This window comes from Pagrus major, chromosome 20 (genome assembly GCF_040436345.1).
Source record: "Pagrus major chromosome 20, Pma_NU_1.0".
NCBI classification, from domain to species: Eukaryota; Metazoa; Chordata; class Actinopteri; order Spariformes; family Sparidae; genus Pagrus; species Pagrus major.
In genome coordinates, this window is record NC_133234.1 from 1,857,228 (window position 1) to 1,878,423 (window position 21,196).

The following is a 21,196-nucleotide window of genomic DNA, read 5'->3' on the forward strand; positions in this document are numbered from 1 at the left end:
ATAAAACTGAGATTTAAAAACCTAAAGAAATTCAAAGTTGCAACATAAAGAAATGTAAAGTTTCTAGCCTAAAGTCTAATCAGTCTCAGATGGACCTGTAGAATTAAGTACAAAGAAGTTGTTGATTTAAATTGTAAAATGTTCTTTTCATCAGAGAATCACTCACTGGTGAAGAGTAGGAGGACAAAAACCTTGATTCCAGACTCTATTTGTTCTCCAGATTAAAGGATGATGAATACTCCCGTGAAGAAAGAAGTTAATGCAACACTTCTTTAATTTGACTCTGAAGAAAAGTCTTGTCAAACAACTAAAGGAGGGTTTAATATATTATACAGTTTCATTAAACATATATAAAACTCCTGAGTTTGCTGAATAAACTTAAACAGCGGTAGCAATCCACAGATGTGATGCTTCAGCACATGGCGGATTCCAGATTCATCAGGCGCACAGCCTCCACTCCACTTTATTTGTGTACAGGACCCCGTTGATCAAAGATGATGAATAACGAATCTAAAGGAGGGAAATTAGCATGAAAAAGTCCCTGCTTTCCAACTGATGCATAAAATATCTGCACTTACTTTAATGAGCGGCGATAAAAGTTGCCATGCTGTGCGGTGGGCAGCATCTTGATTGATGCTGCACATTAAGGGTACGCTGCCATGCGCGAGCAAACATCACAGCAGCCTTGTCAGCCCATTGTCCCCGACTACCTGCCTGCAAGGACTCTCTATCTCTTCTCCTGCCATTTTACCTGCCAAACTCCTGCTCTCAAAATCCCTTTTCTTGTTTAGCCCACTCGCTTTTTGCCACTCAGATATTCTGTCTGCGCTACATTCCTTGCATATTCCCTTCTCCCGTCTCTCTCTGAGATAAAAGCCGTCTTTCTCTTCCCTCCAGCCTACCTCGCTACCAGACAAATAGCTCCACTTGTTTCAAAGTGGCCACAACAGAAGGACAATGATAAGAGAGCTGTCTCCCAACTGTCATTTCCTCTGTCTGCCCCCGCATCTCACATCACTGTAATTGACTGCAGTGTATCTGGAAGTGCTATTGTTCCCCAGGATACCCAAGAGTCTTGTCAGGAATTGTAGGGTGGCTTGTCATTCATTGACCTCAACATATTTCAGTTCTGGTGGTATTTTGGAAAAACGCTACGAGGTGTTTGACGCATGTGATAATTTCTCAATGCCCAAAGACAGTTGTTAATTCAGCCCTCTGTTAAAGGACACGGAGGATCGCTAGTGAGTCGTGTCAATGAGGGTGAAGAAAACCTGCGTGTCTTCATTTCTCATTCACTCGGCTCTGCTCCTGCCGCAGTTTAAAGTGAATGATAAAACAGGCATGTCACACTCTGTTACTTTACCTGCCAACACACTGTTAACCCCCAACTGAGCAGGCTGCATGTTTGCCAGTAAAATATACCATCTCTTCCCGCTTTTACATACAGTAGCACAACTCTTCACCTCTGTCCTTAGCCTGGCAACTCCTGAATATTCAGCAGGAAGCTCCAGAGACAGGGCCAGGGATAGAGATGTCCGGTCACCTCTCTGTATTGTGTGTAAGAGAAATCTGTCTTGATCTCTCTCTCCACTAATGAGTGCCACAGCCCCGGCCCCGCTCTCTCCAGGACCTTATTAACACTTTTTTATTGGTTATTCCGCAGAGTGCTTAGCCAGCAGGTCAGCTGTGCCACCTCCCCTGAACCTGACCATCAATTTGTATGAGCGGGTGCACTTGTGCCCTGATAGGAGAGCGCTGTCAATCAAAATACAGCCACCGAGCGTAAAGCGAGCTGCCTAGCTGGATTTTCAGCCCCTGAAAGTGATTTGGGGGTACAGATTGGTCCCTGAAGTGGGACCTGGTTTCAGGGTGTTTAAAGAGGAAAGTTTTGTCTGCGAGGGAAGAAAGGAGCAACCAGAGTGGAAGATTTAACTCTTCTGAACTCTTCTTACAATCACAAGGAAAGCTAACACCGATATATTTGAGGATAATAAATTAATTTTCAATAAATATATATTCTCATGGTAGACTTCTGAAGGACTGATATGACATGTAAGATGATCAACAGAGGCTTTGTTTCAGTGGCCTTACTCACTTCATAAAAAGATTTTTTTTCTGATATGCCTAAGTTATTTTCATACTTTGTTCTGCAGCAGAAAATACATCAGTAAATGCCCCATGTTTGAATTAAAAAAGCGTCAACGTGTGTTAAAAATGGCGATTGCTAACAAGTGCCTAAATGAGACTACACAGGTTGTCGGGGAAATTAAACGCCTTTACAGCGAACACTGAGACTCATCTACTCCTACTAGTCCGTCTTTACAGGCCGACTTAATTACATGCTTGCAGGTTAGCCTACAAAAGATATGTCATCCCTGTAGCTCTCTATTGCTGATGAGTTATATGTTATGTTTAGTCACATTCCTGACTTCCTTCATCATTCTCTGACATATTATGTCCCATTTACCTGGAAATGGTGACGAACTGAAACACACTGTGACCTTCAATAAAATGATTCTGGGTTCGAGCATTGTACACAACTGAACAAATTAGATAACAAAAGTCTAGTAGACAGTTTAATGTGGAAATGTGTACAAATTATACGTTTTATACACAAATGCCTTTTTTTCCTGTAATATAACCAAATGTGATCTTCAGTGTAACATTTACAATTTTATCAGCATTGTGAGAGAAACAAATGTGAAAAAATGTGACATAGCACCCTTCAAGGATATTCATGATGACATAACATCTATTTGTTCAGGTTTGAAAGCCTGAGGTGAGGACTCCTACAGTACATAAGGTTTTTCTCTCTATGGACTTGTGGGCAGAACACCACTGTGGTGGTCAAAAAAGAAGGATCCGAGGCATTCCTCTGGCAAAAATGTTAAAAAGCCTTTATTAAGATGGCTATTTAATGCTGAAAATCTTACAAACATTGAAAATGGTGCATGTTAAAATAAAGCTGAGAAGTGACCACTGTGGTGATTAAAAGGCTTAAGGTTATTACCACTCTTGTACAGCTTTTGCTGGAAAACGTGTCCAGGAGATCCTGTAGGACTTGCTACATGTTGAAAATGCCACTGAGATAAAGGTTATTATCTAAAAAACTGAACTTTTTTAACAAGATTCAGTTTTAATAAATGGCAAGATGTCTTTTTCACCTGTAACTAAACCCACATTTATTGGACTGTGCTGTTATCAGCTGCTCCAACAGTAAACTTAAAAAAAGAATAGGAGAAAAAAGGCAGACTACAAGCCTCTGCTACATGAAATCAGTTTCACTTTAATTTATCTCCAGTAGATGTGTGTCAGAGTGCTTTTGAAATGGTGTATGTCTAATTGTAATGCAAGAATTGACTGGAAATGTTCTTGTTGTATAATCATAAATTAGCATGCAGCTGGGTTTAGAACACTGCACTTTCACATTCATCCTGTCCAGGTTAGACAAAAGTTTTTCTCATACATCCAGTTACACACTTATTGTTTTTGATATATATATATATATATCTCACTTGCTTTTTTTGACAAGCATTTATCTGTGATGTGCTTTTGTGTGTAGTGTTGTACTGCATGTCTTTGATGATCTCTTTCGTATAGCTTTGTGTGCTGTTTTTACTCTGGACTGTTTGTTACTGTGCTGATTCTCTGCTCTGGCCTGCCAAGGGACTACATGTGTGATTCAACTTGAGGCTATGAAATGAAATAAAATAAAATAAAATAAAAAAGGATGAACAACTTCCACAGTCACTCAGGTGATTGTGCATTTCTCTGTTGGAGTGGGTGACTGCTGACCATAAAGACCACGACCTTCCTACTTTGAAAACTTTAAACATGTTGAGTCCACTATGCCATCAACACATAAACCAGCCGACAACACATAAACCAGCTGATGGATTAGTCTATATCACGGAATTTTCTTTAGCTGAATTATCAAGAAGGCACAGTTCAAAAACAATGCAGTAAAAAGACACCAGAAATCATTTTCAGTAAATATTCACTTATTGTTCTCATTTTAATGGTTTCTATGAAAAGACAAATCACGTCTTCTATTTTCAAAACCTTCATTGGTTTTCTTGTGGCTCACTCAGTGTTTATTGTTCAATGCAAGGAAACACATTTCTTTCTAGATGCCAGCTGTGTAGACAGTTCTATGAAATATTTTGTTCAATGACATTAACCACTATGCATGCATTCTAAATACACTACTAGCATGCTGCCAATGTTAGCTAAATATGCTGTCAAACTTTTCACTTGAAAGAAATGTATAAATAGAGCTGTACTACGTCAATCTATTAGCAAACTTATTATAACTAATAATAACATTTTATAACATACGTAAAAATGATATATTCTTATCAGGATAAACTGACTTCCAGTTGACTCAGATACGCAGCCCACAGAGAGCTGTGTGGACACAAGGTGAAACTGTGAACTTGAGCTGTGGGAGATAAAACTGAAACACCTCAGAGCTGAGGGGAAGTGTAGTGCGTTCGTCACTTCCTCACCTCACATCACACAAACCCTATTGATTATTGCAGGAAGCACAATGTAGCATAAGCTTATTGACACTAGCGTAAGCACAGCAACCTCCATCTGTTCAGAATTTAATTTTTTGGTTTTTTTTATGTTTGCAACCATGGTTTTATTTCAAATAGATTGGTCAAAAACAGCTTTTCAGGCCTAAATAATGCAGCTAAAAACAGCTAAACACACCACCCCACAGACAGCCTGACAAAATGCACCACCCATCATTGAGTCAGGAGTAGCTGACAGATTGGACATAAGGTTGAAGTGAATGACTGTTCCACAATTTGATTTGCTGGTGAAAGTCAGTTTTGCATCAGAGATCTCATTCTCTGTCTCTGGTTTAATGACGCGTCGGAGCTTTTCATGGCCACCGTGTGAATCAGTTCCTGTCTGAGCTTGTTTTTCCTTGTGTACCTTAAACAACACCAAAGGTTTTCACGGGCGGATGTTTTCATCTTCTGCCTCATCAGCCTGGAGTGTTGATTACACGGGCTGGAAAATGATGATGCTGCCTGTGGGCTTGTTGTTCCACGGCATCTGATTCATTCGGAGGAACAGGAGATGACTGTTTCACAATCAGAGGGAAGTACTGAGATGCAGAGAGGGGCTTTTTATACCCTGTCATCAAGTTCTTCACAAAAGGTAAACAAAAATGACACATTAGAGGCAAACAGCTGCTAGTCTGCAACAGCAGAACCAAATGATTGGAGTTTGCTTTGTTAGATTCTTTTTTCCTCAAGTCTTTTCCCTTGATAGTCCCTACGGTCTCTTAGCACTGCACTGTTGTACTGTACAACTTGCTACATAAGGAGCACACCAATTAGTGGCTCTTGCACTCATTAATGTGCTGAAATTGCACAGTAAATAAAAGTTCTGTGATAACATCCCCCGCTAATTCTGCTGCTACGTCGCCATATCCACCATTCCAGACACATCATATTCATAAAAAAACAATAATTGCCTGCCATGAAAACCAATTTGACTTCCTCCACAGGGCAGAATTAAAAGTTGGGCTTAGCAAGGTAATGAAGTATGGCACACGCTAAGTCAAGGATGGAGGCTTTGTCTGAAGTAATCACTTCTCCGGATGCTGTGGCTTGGCTGCGTTTCATATCAACAAGACTGACATATGGAAAAATAATTAAAATGGACGCATTCAACCAATAACAGCTGGCAAGTTGCATTTTTAATACACTATCAAATTTGCATGCCGGCTGTCAATCCCCTCTCCTGACTGAGGCAGAAAATTCCAATCAATCAAGGTGTTGGAGGTGTAATCTGGCTACATCAATGGCAGGATTCTCAATCCGAGGCGCCTGCCTGCCTGCACGCTGAGCTTTTCTCCTCTTAAACACACTCCAGCACAGAGAAATATGTGTGACAACGTGACAGTGATTTACAGTGCAGAGTTTTAGCCGGTGACAGTGAGTGAATAGAAAAGTACACCGCAGTTCTTCTGTGACAAGAGCAATTAATATAAGCCTGCGATTGGGCTTCAGTCTGCGTAGGCTAGGAGCGATGATGTGGTGTAGCGTTGCATCACCACTGCCAGCTAACAAGGGAAAGCAGAGTTGCTCCGGCTCCCTCTTATCTATCTTCTGAGATTATGTTTCCAGAGAACTTTTATACAATTACTGGCGACTCTGAAGCTTCAAACTGAGTTCTGCAGTTTTTACACCCAAGGCAGTGTAACAGTGCAGTCCCATCTGACAGCAGCACACTCACACACACACAACAGATCAGTGAGCATCCTCATTAGTTTGGCTCAGTTTGACAGAAGCCTCAACCTTGCTGCCTCCTAATTTTGGACAAGAGGACAACAGAATACACAGGAGCAAAAAGTCGGTGAGGCGGTGCATCGATCTGGACAGATGGCTGAGGGGACAGGAGCAAGGTACGCAGCTGTGCATGCTAAATAAAGTTTAGCATTACTAAGAGATTGTCACTCTGGGAAAACACTGGGCTGGAGTTAAACAACTTATGGAATTATGGAAAACAGAAGTAGCAAACAAAAGTGACCCTGTGGGCTTGTGCAAAAAAAGAAAAGAAAGGAAGAGAAAAAAATAAAGCTTTCACTGAGAATTCCCAGCTCTGCAGTCAGTATTCCTTGTGTTCATCACTGTGGAGACAAACCCGGGACTTTGAGCAAAGGGAGATCATGCAGGGAACAGATGGCCACCCACCTTCACACTACACCTGACTCCATACAGGGGAACACAGAAGGCTTCGGTAGGAGTCATGAAACTGCAAAAAATTTAACGTTCTCACACAAAAAGCCTGTCTCTGCTGGCGGCTCGACTACTGGGACGAAAAAATGTCACACTGCTCCGGTCTGTAAGCTGGTGTGAAGTGGACTTAGAAGACACAGTGTGCATGTGAATGAAATGGAAAGAAGCTCACTCGCTCATTTTGTATGTGTCTTGGTCTCCCCCCTTCTCCATTTTGCAACAAACTGATCATTCATTCAGCATGGTACAGCAGAAGAAACGGCTGATTTAGAAGCAGCACTGATGCTGACTTGTTCTTAAGCAGATGCATTTTTAAAAGGCACATGTGAAATTCATGTTTTCTGGTGAAAAGAGGATAATTTGAGTTCATCACAGGGTGGATTCATGCAGGACATTTGGACGACATGACATAGTCGACTATACTGTATTGTAAATAGTGATGATGGCATAAGTGTGTGTAATGACTCTTGTTCCGTGGGCATTGCATTGTTTCAGATAAAGTGGGCATCAACGGCAAACTCATGAATCAAGCAAAATTTTTCATGTATACTTGTGCCTGTGCCATTCCAAACTGTAAGCAAACCGACAAAAAAGCACAATCATTCAAGACCTTTCTGGAAAACCAGTGGTTTTCAATATGACAGCAAAGCAGTGTAAAAGGTGACATACTGGCTCTCACATACGTCTGAAAAACCCAGCCCACCAGAATAAAATGTTGGCAGATAATGTGTCAGCAAACCACTGATACATTCACATTTGTACGTGTCATACATATCGTATTGACATTTCCACAATACGTGGCATACCATGTTCACATTACATGTAAATGAGCTGACTTCCATGTCAGGAGGAGGGGATGTGGTGGAGTTACAATTAGGTGAGAAGGTTGCCAAGCCAGGTACTGAGCCTGTATTTCAACATGTATAAGTGTGAAACCACTAAATATTTAGAATGAGGCACCATGCCTCATGTCCGGTGTGAAACCAAAAGTGAGCATTGACTTTTTATTTTGATCCAGACCATGAACTTTTTCTTAACCTAACCAAGTACTTTTATTGCCTTAACTTAACCAAACTGCAACTCAAACTACATTTTTAAATACCTGACAACCATTAATTTAGTCTAAAAGTAAAAATCCATGAAACAAAACTCTGATTACACACTGGACACAAACTCTCATCGCCTGCCTGAAAGTCATGTGTAAGATTCATTCATCCAGCAGGACTTAGTGTGAAAGAAATCATTGAACATCAGAATACTGTCACCTGAAACACTACCTTTCAATTTTCATGCATATAGATGTCAGATGGAATACATTAATTTAAAAAAAAAACAACGTGCAACAACGAGCACAATCACAGAGCTGTGCACTGCCACGTCCTGCAAAACCACGGCCATCGAGGTGAAATACCCAGCTATTAGTGAGACCCCTTTTCTGACGAGACATGGGGACATGTGGTGGGGCCATGTTTGTGACGACAAAACAGGTATTTTAAGCCAAAGCATTATCTTTTCCTAACCCTAACCAAGTGGGGTTTGTGCCTGGATCTAACCAGACCATAAGCACAGTGTTGTCACAACATCAAATTGACAATTTAACCTCAACAAAAGAAAGGTTGCAACATAAATTGCCATCATTTATTATGGTGATTGTTGGTAATAGGTTGGCCATTCCTCCTGCTCTTCATGTACCAGCTCACTGTGGTTGTTTCTTTATCTGTCACCTCACACTGCTAACTAAGCTCCACTAATCCTGATAACAGATACATTGCATTTCCTTCCTTCCTTCACAATAAAAGCTAATTGTCACTTTTCAAAACCTGTTTAGAATTAGTACACAGTATGAAATCAGGACACAGATGAAAACAACAAGTTTATGACCCTTCTTTAGAGGTTGCTGAAAGGCATTTTGGGAAATGTAGGACACCACTAACTGAAATAGAATTACACTGAAGGGAAGGTCAGGACGCCAAAAAGGTGCATTAGAACAAACAAACTCTTGGACTGCAGTGTGAGAGGTTGGATTTTAGTTTCCCACCCCAGCGCTCATGGCAGATCTCATTTAGAGTTCAGCACAGGGTTGTTTTGTACCCCGCCACACAGATGTGAAGCATCCAGCTGCTCTGACCTCACATCTCCTCCCCAAGGGCTGCGCTCCAACACTCACACACACACACACACACACACACACACACACACACACATACACAGCTTGCCATATAATTAACAACCGAACACACTTTGTGCCTGTGTAATTAAGCAACGTAAGAGACGCCATACCAAAGCCAGAGGACTCCATCTTGACTCCTACACCTTGTTCAGTCAGTGTGGCGAAAAACAAATGTACTAAAAAACAACTGAGATGCCGCAAAGGAGACAACATCTGTTTCCAGGTTCAGGTGGAAACAGGATTTTTCCACTGGCTGCCCGGTGAATATATATTTGCATACTTTTTTTCAGCATTGTTACTCTGAGCCAGAGCAAACCAAGCTGTGCAAACCTCTTCAAAAATAATGAAGCTCAGTATGATTTAAATTCAGCCGGACTGTTTACTTGCTGTTAACCTCAATGTGACTCCATCTCATCACTGCGAGTTCACATCAACCCACAGGTTCACCGCTCGGGACGTTCAAACACATCCACAGGTTTTGGATAAATTCAACGCTGGGTCAAGTGAAGGATCAAGTGATTTACTGACTATTTGTGAATCATTAAACTGGAAAGAGAAGTGACAAAAAACGCAGAGTATACTGCAGGTACAAGCAATTTTTATCCTTCAGTCAGTCATGGAGAGAAGCAGTACATTATGTAGCTGAAGTCATTCTGCTTTTGTGGATATGAAGAGTGCTTGTAAAGAGACGATGAGAGAGCGGGGGAGGCTTGGTTAAACTGCCCGTTTCCCTCCACCACCCTGAAGTGATTGTACACTGGTGAAATGCTAAAGATAAAACCAAGCAGCAACAATACCCGAACCAAAACTTCAGGCCAGTGTTTCATTGATTTTACCATTCAATCCACAGTAATACCTGCCTCTGGGCACAAGACAGTCAAACATAGATGTTGAAAAGAAGAATGTTGTTAAAGAACTGAGGCATTTGAATGTGCTTCATATACTTCTTTTTGTTTTTTGTAAGAAAATGTGAGCGTCAGCAGACCTTTCCAAGAGCTCAGTCTGTCACGTTTCATTTGATTTGCAGCAGGGGAATCAAAGGCTGCCCGCTGCAAGAAAACACAGATTTGACTGCACAGATGCAGAATGCTAAGCCCTACCGCATGCTGTTCATGAGTACAGTATATAGCCGGAGATGCCGGAGTAATGCTGGAGAATCTATTTAAAAGAATCAGGATTCATAAAACCTATTATTCATTTTTTCCTTATTACTCATCTCTGGCGGAGATGCAGGGTTGCGGCTACAGAGAATATCAGCAGAGTATGTTTTTTTTCATGGCTGCCTATGATACCATTGTGAAATGGACCCCCTCTGGCGATGAAAACAAACGGAGCAAAAAGCAAGGAGAAAAACAGCTAATTTCATGTAAACATAAATACGATGGTTGCTCATTAGAAATAAAAGTGGAGAGAAGCTTTTGGGCCCCTGCAGTTTTTTTGTGCACTCGGAAACAAAGCCGTGATACTAAAACAGATGAGTGTCTGCTGGTGGAAAAACCACACACGCCCGCCGAGCAACACATAAATCTGAACTGGTATTTATTAAAGCAACGACAGGTCATCAGCTGCTGTAATTAGGATGATGAACAGGAACTCAGCGGGTTTTGAGAGCAAAGAGGAAGAGTGGGAAGACTTGCGCAGCAGTGGTACCAGATTACATTTAAATCATGTAGATTTTTACCAAAGCAGGCAGCCACAGTGAAACATTACAAGCGCTCTCGCTCCGGCACAAACACATTCAATTAAGCATTCGAAAGCTGTATCAGGTAGAGGAGCTCGACTCGCAACCCCCGCGAGGTGACACACTCTCTCTCTCTCACTCACACACACACACACACACACAGGGTCGGGTTTGTGGAGCCAAAATGGATGGGAATAAATCACAAGAGCTCGGCCAACATGGCTGCATACTAATCAGTGTATTACCCATGGGAAAACTCTGCCCCCAGACTAATGGGTGCATGTGTACGTGCGTTTTGTGGATGTGTGGGTGACTTGGGAGTCACCTTCTCCACCCGGGCGTCGCCCATCAGCAGCAGTAAGTGTGTGTTTGCTCGATTTAATTGCAAAAAGCAGAGGCAGGAGTTCATGTGAATTGCTCGGAAGGGAAATTGAATCTGGAAACATTTCACCTCTGTCTGTGTCTCGTTGTTGATCACTGCTGTTGCAAGTGGAATGTTATGCGTGCTGCTTTAGCATTCAGCAGGTATACAGCACAGTGCTGGTAGATTAGATAAGAGTTAATTCAATCTCCTGTGAGAAAAAAGAGAAGAAAAGACAAAAAGAAAGAAAAGGTACTTTACCTTTGGGATGGCCTCGACCCAACGTCACAAAGCCCGAGGAGATGAAGTTGTGTAGATCAGCGCCTCCACTGCTCCGGACACTCTCCTTTCCATAGTGGAGGCCTGTTTACCCACACACATATACACACACGCAGGGCCACCACACAGGATCATGTAGAACCGTTCACATACACACATTTATGTGGAAACACACAGGGACGATGCATACACATACACATACACAAAGACACAGACACACACAGTTTTAGTATTCTGGTCAGTTCATCATTAGCAACAACTCAAACAGTGGACATAAAGATAAATCTGAAGCACCACAAGAAGATTAAATAGAAACATTTAGGCCAGACAAAATTATTACATTGTAACAGAAATGATCTTGGAGACGCGTCATGTTGACATTCATTGTGAACTGATCCCCGGCAATGACAACACCACCAAACACGAGTCAAGACTCAAAGTAGCGTGACATGAGAAAGTTGAGAAAGGTTTGACTTTATTCAGGCGTCATCTGTAATGCTGGAGCGACAGCTCGGAGACTACCAGTTTATTTTGTTTGATGAAATACAGCCACAGTTGTTTTTCTTCCTCAACTTCTCAGTTGCTACCTAACTTCAAACAACATGGAGGAAAAGCTGAGAGTCACGGTCAACAGCTTCCCAATTCTCTATCATAGAATTTTTACAGGCTGCCAAGACTTGAATAATAAAAAATATGCATGGAACACGTCTCGCTCGGGAGATGAATTACTGTGGTGTGTCAGCATCGTGGCATCAGAGCGAGTCTTGAACAGGGGGTACAAGTCAAGACAACTCAGCCTTCAGTCTTACTTTCTTTAAAACTGTCTCACACAATTTGTTCAACTTTATGGAAATGTCTTACTTTAGGACTGCAAGTAACACTCATTTCCATTATTGACTGATCTAGAGTTTATTTTCTTGATTAATTAAGTAATTGTTTGGTCCACAAAATGTCAGTAAATAGTGAAAAATGTGAATTGCAATTTCCAAAAGCCCAATGTGACATCTTCAAATGTCTTGTGTTGTCCAAACAACACTCTGAAAAAAGAAAAAAAATACCCATGTTAATACTTCAGAACCAGAGTTACCATCTCTTAAATCCACACAGTCTTCTTCCTTTTCTAACACTGACATCAACATTACCCACAATTCAGCAAAGCAGCATCTTATGGAGCCTCAAGCTGGAATGAGGAGCGGGCTACAGAGGTCTGATGAGCTCACTTCTTTTTTTCATTCTCTAACTAAATAGATTACATAAACTGCCTCCAGTGACATCACTTGAGGCAGTTTATCCGACTTCGCACAGCTCCCTCTGGAGACACTGACGGCTTTATACAACGCCCCAACACAATGTGTAAACACACTTTGATGTGTGAAACCGGTGGAGTTCCCCTTCAGGATATTTACCATATATCCCCTTTAAGATGTTAAAGAATGGTATATGTATAAATATACCATAAGATTTATGCCAGACATTTTTTTTCCAGATATTTCTTTAATATTTTTTACTATTATGGGATAGTTTTAGCTCATTAGTGCACTAAAAAATATTCATTCATTCATTTTGATGTGGTTGACCTATGGAGGTATGCAACCAATGAGGTCACAAGCACATATTTCTAGGTTTTAAAGGGGCAATCTAAAAATTACACAAGGTCACTTTAAGATATTTTAAATATGTGCATTATATAAATTCTATTAGATATGTGTACTGTTACTAAACAAGGCAAAGCATCTGATCACAACTAACTATTTTTCTGTCAAATGACTAATCAATTCAGTTGTTTGTTGTCTCAGCTCTAATCACAGATTTTCACCATCAAAGGAAAAGTTCACCTAGAAATGAAAAATGTAATCATTATCTCCTCGCCCCCGCAGTCCAACATTAAAAATATATATATAAAAACTGAAAGAACATAAAATGGTCCATTCAGCTCATCACTTTTTAAAGCTTAAATCTTCACTGTAGCTGTTGAGCTGAAAGCGTTGGTGTGCATGAGCTTGACCACAAAGGTGTAAATAATGTCTTTTGAAATCAATTTGGGATCTCTTGAATTAAGCCGAGCTTAAGACGAGCTGTATGAAGCCAATTTGTTTTGTTGTTGTTTTTCATTTTCTTTTTTTAAAAAAAACAAGTCTCCAGCTACTTCAGTTGTTTAGGAGAATGCTGCAACACTGTTTTACTGTCAAGCTTCGGAAATGTTTTTTTGGACTACAAAACCTCCATCCATAATTTCCGAGTAGATAATGACTGAATTTCCTTTTTAAGTGAACTTTTCCTTTAAGAGGTCACAAGCCACAAAGATTGTGGATCGCTAAGCTAAAATGAAGTGATCAAGTTCAGCAGGGCACCAGTTAAAAATAAGAAAATAGGGTTTGGACTTTTCCATCATGTTCTCAGTGGCCCCAGTTGAGTCTTTTTCATTGCGTCAAATGGGGAACTTCCCTGCGGTGTCTTTCCCTCAGGCACAGATAGATGGGAAATGGTACAAAAGTGAACCATACAAACAAGCATAGTGTGATGATACTCAAAAAAAAAGCAATATGTTTCCAACACCCACATACCAATGCACTTTGAACTCAATCACACCTCTCCCTGCGCTGCTTTCGTGGCTGCAGATAGAGAATCTGCTGGGGTTATTTTCCCATTCCATCATAGCGGCAATTCACACGTTATTGTTGTCTTCTTTTGTCACCTTTGTCATTGGTACGCCGCTCCACGACCCACTGCGACAACCCTTGAATCTGAAAGACCCTTCAAAAGCAATCCCCTCCTTTCCTCCTGCTCCCATTCCCAGCTCATTAAGGTGAGCTAGCATGAAGAGCCTGCAGGGGGAAGGCTACGCATTATGAATGTATCGCCCTTGATACAAAGAAAATCGTGACTTTCACCCCAACCATGTGCCACTGAGATGAACGGGTGGCGGAGCTAACGGGCGCTAAGGATTCATATGGTAATACTTTTTAATCAGACTTCTTCACTGGACACCTACACCTCTGAATTACCTCTGAGAGTGGGAAAATGTGAATAATAAGATAATCATATCATGAACCAAGCTGGATGTGGTGCTGTGTGGCTGTCATCGGGGAGGTTATCTGACTCCAAGGTCGATTAAGCTTTAACACAAGCCAGGCAGGGGTAATTTACATGGTATACTGATTTTATAGCATTGTCAGATGCCGATCTGCTGGAGTGGACATGGAGCTGTGTACATCATCTCAATAAAGTTATTCAGCTGGGGCTCGGCATCACGTGTCTTCATATATTTATCTTCCTCTCGCACTGAGATACACACTGAAGCCTCTTTAAAAAACACTGCTTTTTAAATGCCATCTTGGCAAAGACATGCCCCTTTTCTTTTAACCCCGGGCCTACCCTCTCATGAAACTAATGGTGCAGTGCAGTAAGTCAGGATCCAAACTAGTTCGTAATTAACTGGTACTGGAAGGAGATGCTGATGGATCCCTGCCTTCACACCTGAAACCTCCTCACACGCACATGTACACTCAAGGGGCCAAAGGTCCAGCTGTATAATAAGGGGCAATAATGAGATCTCTCAGATGCTGAGGTTTAACACAGGTGCACTCAGGAGGAAGCTTCTATTAAACAAGTTGATGCAGTCAGCATAGAAATGTTGTTTTTAACACGTGTGTGCTGATTATCCAGCCAATGGGGAGCCAGCGAGGTCACAGTGGAGATGTTATAGCTGCACACTTTAAGGATTAATTGAAGGGGTTGCAGGTAGAAGAGGGAGGTGTTTTATCTGTGTGTGTGTATGTGTGCATGCGCAGACATATGTTACTCACATTGTGGGGCAATAAATCTGATTATACACTGACATTGTGAGAACCTGCCGTACTTAACATTAATCATTGAATTAAAGGGTGCAGACTAAGTGTAAGGGTTGGGGTTAGGCAAATAGTGGTTATAATTATAGTTGTGGTAAGTCTGCATGAAATTAATGTAAGTCTGTGGTAATGTCCCCAAAAGTGATGGAAACACGTGTGTGTGTGTGTGTGTGTGTGGTGGTTGAGGCAGGGAGGCTAATTGAATATGATTATAAAAGTGCCTTTTGGCAAATAATTATAGTAATTAAATCATTGTTTTGTTATTTAGGCAAAAAAAACTTTTTGTTTGGCTAACAAAGCATACACCACACACACACACACACACACACACACACACACACACACACACACAGAGAGAGAGAGAGAGGGAGAGAGAGCTGTGTGCTTTAAAAATATCTGAAGGTCATGTCAAAGCTGCTAAATAGCTAGAAATGTTGTTCTATCATCATGACCTCTAATTGTCCACAGCAGCTGACCTTTAAGCTCGGCTCTGTGCTCATCTCAAACCAAATTAACTGACTGCTCAGGTCCTTCCATTACTGTATAGGAGCTCAAACACATATATGGGGCTTTTCCATTCTAATGTGTTTGGCTTGACACAACTCGGTTTGACTCGGCATGTCATCCCAGCTGGACACGGACTAACTAATGATGTGCTTGTCTTAAGTAGTTTTCAAAGAAACGGCTGTACATACTCTTCCTCACTGCTGGATTATTGAAGATAAGATATTTCTATCAATTCTTCACACTTCAAGTCCCATGTTACTTAGTTATCTAAAATATTGTGTTATGAAGCAGCAAAATCAGGAAATGGTGTGTTTTCACCAGCAACTTAACACGACTCCCGAAACAACTGAAAGTGAACATGATGAAACAGTAAAATAAAGCAGATATCTGAAAGTACAAATAGGGACACAGGAGAGGAACTAAAGAGATCCAGGTAAAAGCTACAGAAGCACTGAGAGCTGAACACAGACACTTTAAAAAACATCTTTCTCACTGCCGCCCACTTGGAAGCCAGGTGGGCGCACTTTGGCCCTGCTCCAGAGAAGGTTCATCCTGGGCTTGGCTTGGCTCAACTCCGGTAAAACTGGTGATGGAAATGCAAATCAGTGTGGCCAAAAGTTCCAGTGGAAAAGCCCCAGTAGATACTGGCTAAAGACTTTCCAGCCTCTGCATGAACATCCACTCCAACATTGTAATTCTTCTCATTCTGCTTATTCTGAGTCTTCTGGTGCAGTGAACGCAGCCCCATAACTCATAATCCAATTTACCTATATACATTTTTTTCACACAGTGCTGTATGGGAGTAATTGTTTTTTCTTTGGTTTCTGTTGAGTAGACTGAGACAGAGGAAAGAGCTACTCTCTGCACTACCTGAAAACTATATTTCATCATTCTGTGCATTAACAAAATGTCAGAGAGGAAACCAAGCAACACTTTTCAAAAAACAAAAAGAGAGGCAAATCTTTGCCCATGGTGTGCGGTAAATAAATCAACTTCATCTGAAGAGAGCTGTGGGCCAAACTGCATTACTCAGAGAGAGCGGTTATTGTTTACTTTAACCAAAGGCGAACTCCTGCAAAGGTATCTCCTCCCTTTCAAGGTCTGCTCCTTGTTGTGGCTGTGGGGCGCTCTGTGTTTACACCCCGACCTAAAAGAGGATCTGAGCCCCACAACAATGCAGAGTGGATGTGAATAAATATAGCAGCACTTGTGCTGGTATCATATTATGCTGTCTGTTCTGTTTTTGCTTTAGGCCCTGCTTTTTTTTTTTTTTGGAATATATCATTCTAAAAATGCAGGGAAGTTTTCCACCAAGGGTACCGTGTCACCACACAAGGCCTGCAGTGTGAAAAAATAAATCAGCATGTATTTTTAGAATTGAGCCTAAACAAAACTCTGAGGATAAAAAAACACTTTGGTGAGGAAGTGATTACTTCTGAGAGCAACTGGCATCATTACATACGGAGCATCAAAGAGAAACGGATGTTATTCCCTCTCTTGACATGAGTTGATAGGATCCTCTCGGGCCCGTTAGCCACTCGCTTTATGAGGTCTCTCCACCTGATTTCTCAAAAGGCCTCTGGATGTGAAGTGCCATTCTTAGCAGCAACAGCTCCAGCAGAGGACCCTCTCCTTAAGAGACCTGCCTCTCCGTGCCAAATGCCCATTTAGGTGCACATGAATATGCATTTTCTATGAGAGCGAGTGTTTTCCCTCTACACAGCACCTTGGAGCCTGTTCGGGCATCGAGCGGAGCTCCCAATTTATATGCACACATTAACCACGCTTTCGCCCGGGCTGTCACTGCCTTTCATGTCCAACCCCGTCAGGACTGTTGTGGTCCCTCATGGGGTGGGGGTGTTCGGGGGCGGATGGGCTTGGCTGGGGAAGACTGAGCAGAGCCGGCCTGAGTTGCAGTGATTGTGTGCAAGCAGGAAAAATAGTTGCAGTCAAGCAGAGCGTCAGATAGGCTGATAAAATGATGGCCAACCTTTACGAAGTAGAAATGCATGCAAGGTCATGCTGAAGGCAGCCTGCCACGTGCATCCATGCATCAGCCGTGTCCCCTGCATGGCTGGCTAGTGACCATTAACTATAGACTGATACAGCGTCTGAGCAGCAGAGACACTAAGTGAATGAACGCAGACTGCGGTCGCAGTGAGCACTGAGCTACAGGAGAATGTTCCCAGTAAGGATTTGATAGATAGAGATGTGGCAGAAAGGGGCCAAGTTTACATGACATCTAAGAGTCTGTAAACCCAAATCAAGCTGGAAGTGTGCACAATCTATTATTTAGATACATAGATGCAAAAATATTTTTGCTGTCCTGTCGCTCAAATCAACCAGAACAACATGTACTATATCAGGGGCTGTTGGGCCTTCAGAACTTCTCAAATGCAGCTCCAGTTCTGTCATATGCAGCAGAGGCCTTCCCCCATACATACACCTCCTCGTCTCCTCAGCCAATGAGAAGCTATCTGGAGCCTGATATACCAGAGTATCAGGAGTCAATAAAGTCCTGTTTTACATACTGTACTAGGCTGTTAAAGGAGCTTTGGAAAAAGGCTTCTGGTCCTGGAACATCACAAGTAATGTTGGTCAAGGACCATCATTGAAACTGACCAATCACATTTGTTTTCAACACGTGTTTAACAATGTGAAAGGGTCTATTTTAATTCAAACCATGCTTTCCTGAACCTAACCAAACAGAAAACTGTGAAGACACAGAAAGTAAAAAGTGAACTGTATAATGTTATGATATATTCCAAACAGGATTCTCCTGAATGAGAGACCTGTATGTAACCCACTCAACTATAGCAGCTTGCTCCAGATGTGGGTTTTGTCGCTATTTCCTCACTTGAAAATGATGGTCCTGGAGCAAAATCAATTATGATGTTCTAGGAACAAGATACACTGTAACTAAGTACATTTACTCAAGTACTGTGTTTAAGTACAATTTTAGGGTACTTGTACTTGAGGAATTCATTTTCTGTTACTTTGCACTTCCACTCCACTACATTCTGGAGGCAAATATTGTACTCCACTACATTCATTTAAAAACTTTAGTTACCAGTTACTGTGCAGATTGCATGCTGCATCAGAGCCGAAGTAGGGGAATTTTCAAATTATTTTATTTTATAGGCAATTGGATTTTCGAAAAACACTGATTCTGATAATTAGAAAAATGTTAAATATCTGATCCGATAAACGGCCAGGCGGCTCGTCGGTCAACCCATAGCATATGATAGGACTGTCCAAAGTGAGGCCCACGGGCCAAAGTTGGCCCACCATAAGGTTCTATTTGGCCCACCAGATGTTTCTAGTGAAAAATAAAATCAGTACAATACCTAATTATGAATTATTTTTCATAATCTGAGCAAGGCAGGCAGAGCGACACTTTGAGCAGGAAGTCAGTCAGTTGCGGGTCCTCGTTCTATGTAAGCCCTGATAGGCAGGTAAAAAAAACAATGTCACCTGTTCTTAAGTTATAAAAACAAGACAGAAAACAATTTAGATCATATTTAGGGTCACTTGAATGATTTTTTTCTCACTTGCTTTCAGTGCTTCTGTATAATACTACTTTCATCTTAACAATACAGTAGAATAGGTGCTGTCTTTTTGCTCGTGGTCCATGATTAAGTTTTAATTTATGCCCTCCAAGAGAAAAGGTTTGAACACCCCTGGCATTCCGTGTATTGCGTATATGTAAATATATGTATTATTGTATCTTTAATAAAGTAACATTTTAACATGATATTTTTGCTTTTACTCTAGTATGGCTTTACGTACTCTTAAAAACTCTGTGGCTACGTCGCATATCATCATTTCGGCGCTTTAACAGCTGCAAAATCAACATCTAATGTGTGAAAATATGTTTTTACTTCTCCGGCTCGCTGAAGCTACACATCTTTCTTTTTTTTCCATCTCAGCAATTCCTTTGTGTTTCGAATATCTTATTTTTTTCCATCTGTCTTTGCCTCTCTCGATCTGATAACACCTGCTTCGCCCGAACACCCTGCCGGCGTTCCTCCAGAGTTTTCGGCCATGTTAGCAATTTATGCTTCCTGTCTGTTCTCTGGATCGTGGGGTTAAATCACGCCGTGTGCTCTGTGTGTGATTCGCCCACTGAATGACTGAGAGGTCATCACTTCCAGCCTGTCAGAAACTGCAGGGCCGCGCCACCTTGCCAGCCTGTAATTATCTTCACTAGCAGGCCCCTGTTTTTCTCTGTCGCTCGCTCCCTCGCACTCTCTTGCTCAAATCGGATGATTACTGGATGTTAACATTGGAGATTACACTGCTGAAAGGGTGAGCGCAGTGGGTGCTCTTTGGAGGGGAATGCAGAATTTTGCACAGAAATGATGAATGTATCGCAATTGCTTTACATAGACACACTGAGTGATGTGTGCAAAGGGCTAAACTGCCGAAATCTGCCTCTCAGCTATATTTGACCAACAGTCATGACATAAAGTGCATCGGATGCTTGTGAGGCTTCAAGTATTGAGAAGAGAGAGAGGAGAGCTCTTACCGTGGTTGGATTTGGAGGTGTGCACAGGCGTGTAGTGGTTCTTGGATGAGGTTCTGACTGGTGTGTTGTCTTTGGGTGAGCCGTTCATCGCTGCAAAATTCTCACAGTCGTATTGCGATATGGGGATGGGCCCCTGCTGCCTCAGGATGTCTGCAAGGGCCCTGCAAACCGAAGAAACAAGGAGTGTTAATACTGCACCAAAAATGTGTTTCTCTTCTTGTACAGATTTTCTCTTTCAGTGCAGCTGAACTGAGTTAGACATGAAGTGGATAGCACGTCTGTTTTCTGCACGCCGAATGGCTGCTAATTGTTAAGACAGTGTTGTGCTATTATGAGTAATTCAGGGCTGCTCTGTTTCTTCTTCTTTTCTTTTTTTTACACGTCTGGGAACATGACGAATGTTCATTTGCAAGAGAAACACCGTTGGATGTGTGAGTATCTCGTCTAATTGGGTTGAATTTGAATGTTTTTCAGACCGCACCAGGTGCATATGGAAGGATGGAGCCCTCGAGGGGGGAGAGTGGAAGAGAGGGAGAAGCAATCATGATGAAAGAAAGTTCAAAAAGTGTTTGTTTGCTTTTCCTGGCATCGCTTTTGAAAAGGGAAATCAAATTACTTTTGCGGGCTGCAGCAGCTCAAAGCTTTAGCACGACAAATGTATCACCGATGTAACCTTTGCTTTTAAATTAATATTTTAGCCCCCCCCCCCCCCCCGTCTCTTCCTGTTACTTATTGAATGTGCAGTGGTGCATGCATGTCACCCGACCTTGATACAGCCCTAACGTTAACACTATCCATTATTCACAGTCTTAAGATTGCTCAAGTGTTGAATAATGCATCCAATAAAAAAAGCTATTCAATCTTGAGGAAATAATGTGTGTCAGCATTTGTTCACTGATGTGGCTACAGCCTACAACATGTGGTCCACTCATGTATGATAACTCTCATATGGTGGAGCCCCAGGAGGAGGCAGGAGGCAGCGGAGGAGGTGAGATGCAATCATTCACCATGGTCTCCCATCTCTGCTAAACATTCCCGTCAAACCCCCACCTGAACACACCAGA

The 21,196-nt window shown here is 41.7% G+C and overlaps 1 protein-coding gene across 1 annotated transcript in view; it reads right to left on the bottom strand.

Moving 5' to 3' along the window:
• The window catches only part of shisa6 (shisa family member 6), a 69,869-nt gene that overhangs the window by 47,461 nt on the left and 1,212 nt on the right, over window positions 1-21,196 (bottom strand). The window contains exons 2-3 of the mRNA XM_073490294.1: window positions 20,133-20,293; window positions 11,232-11,333 (exon numbers count right to left, since the gene is read on the bottom strand). Of these exons, the coding sequence (XP_073346395.1) occupies window positions 11,232-11,333; window positions 20,133-20,293 (263 nt within the window). The remainder of the gene's footprint in view (window positions 1-11,231; window positions 11,334-20,132; window positions 20,294-21,196) is intronic.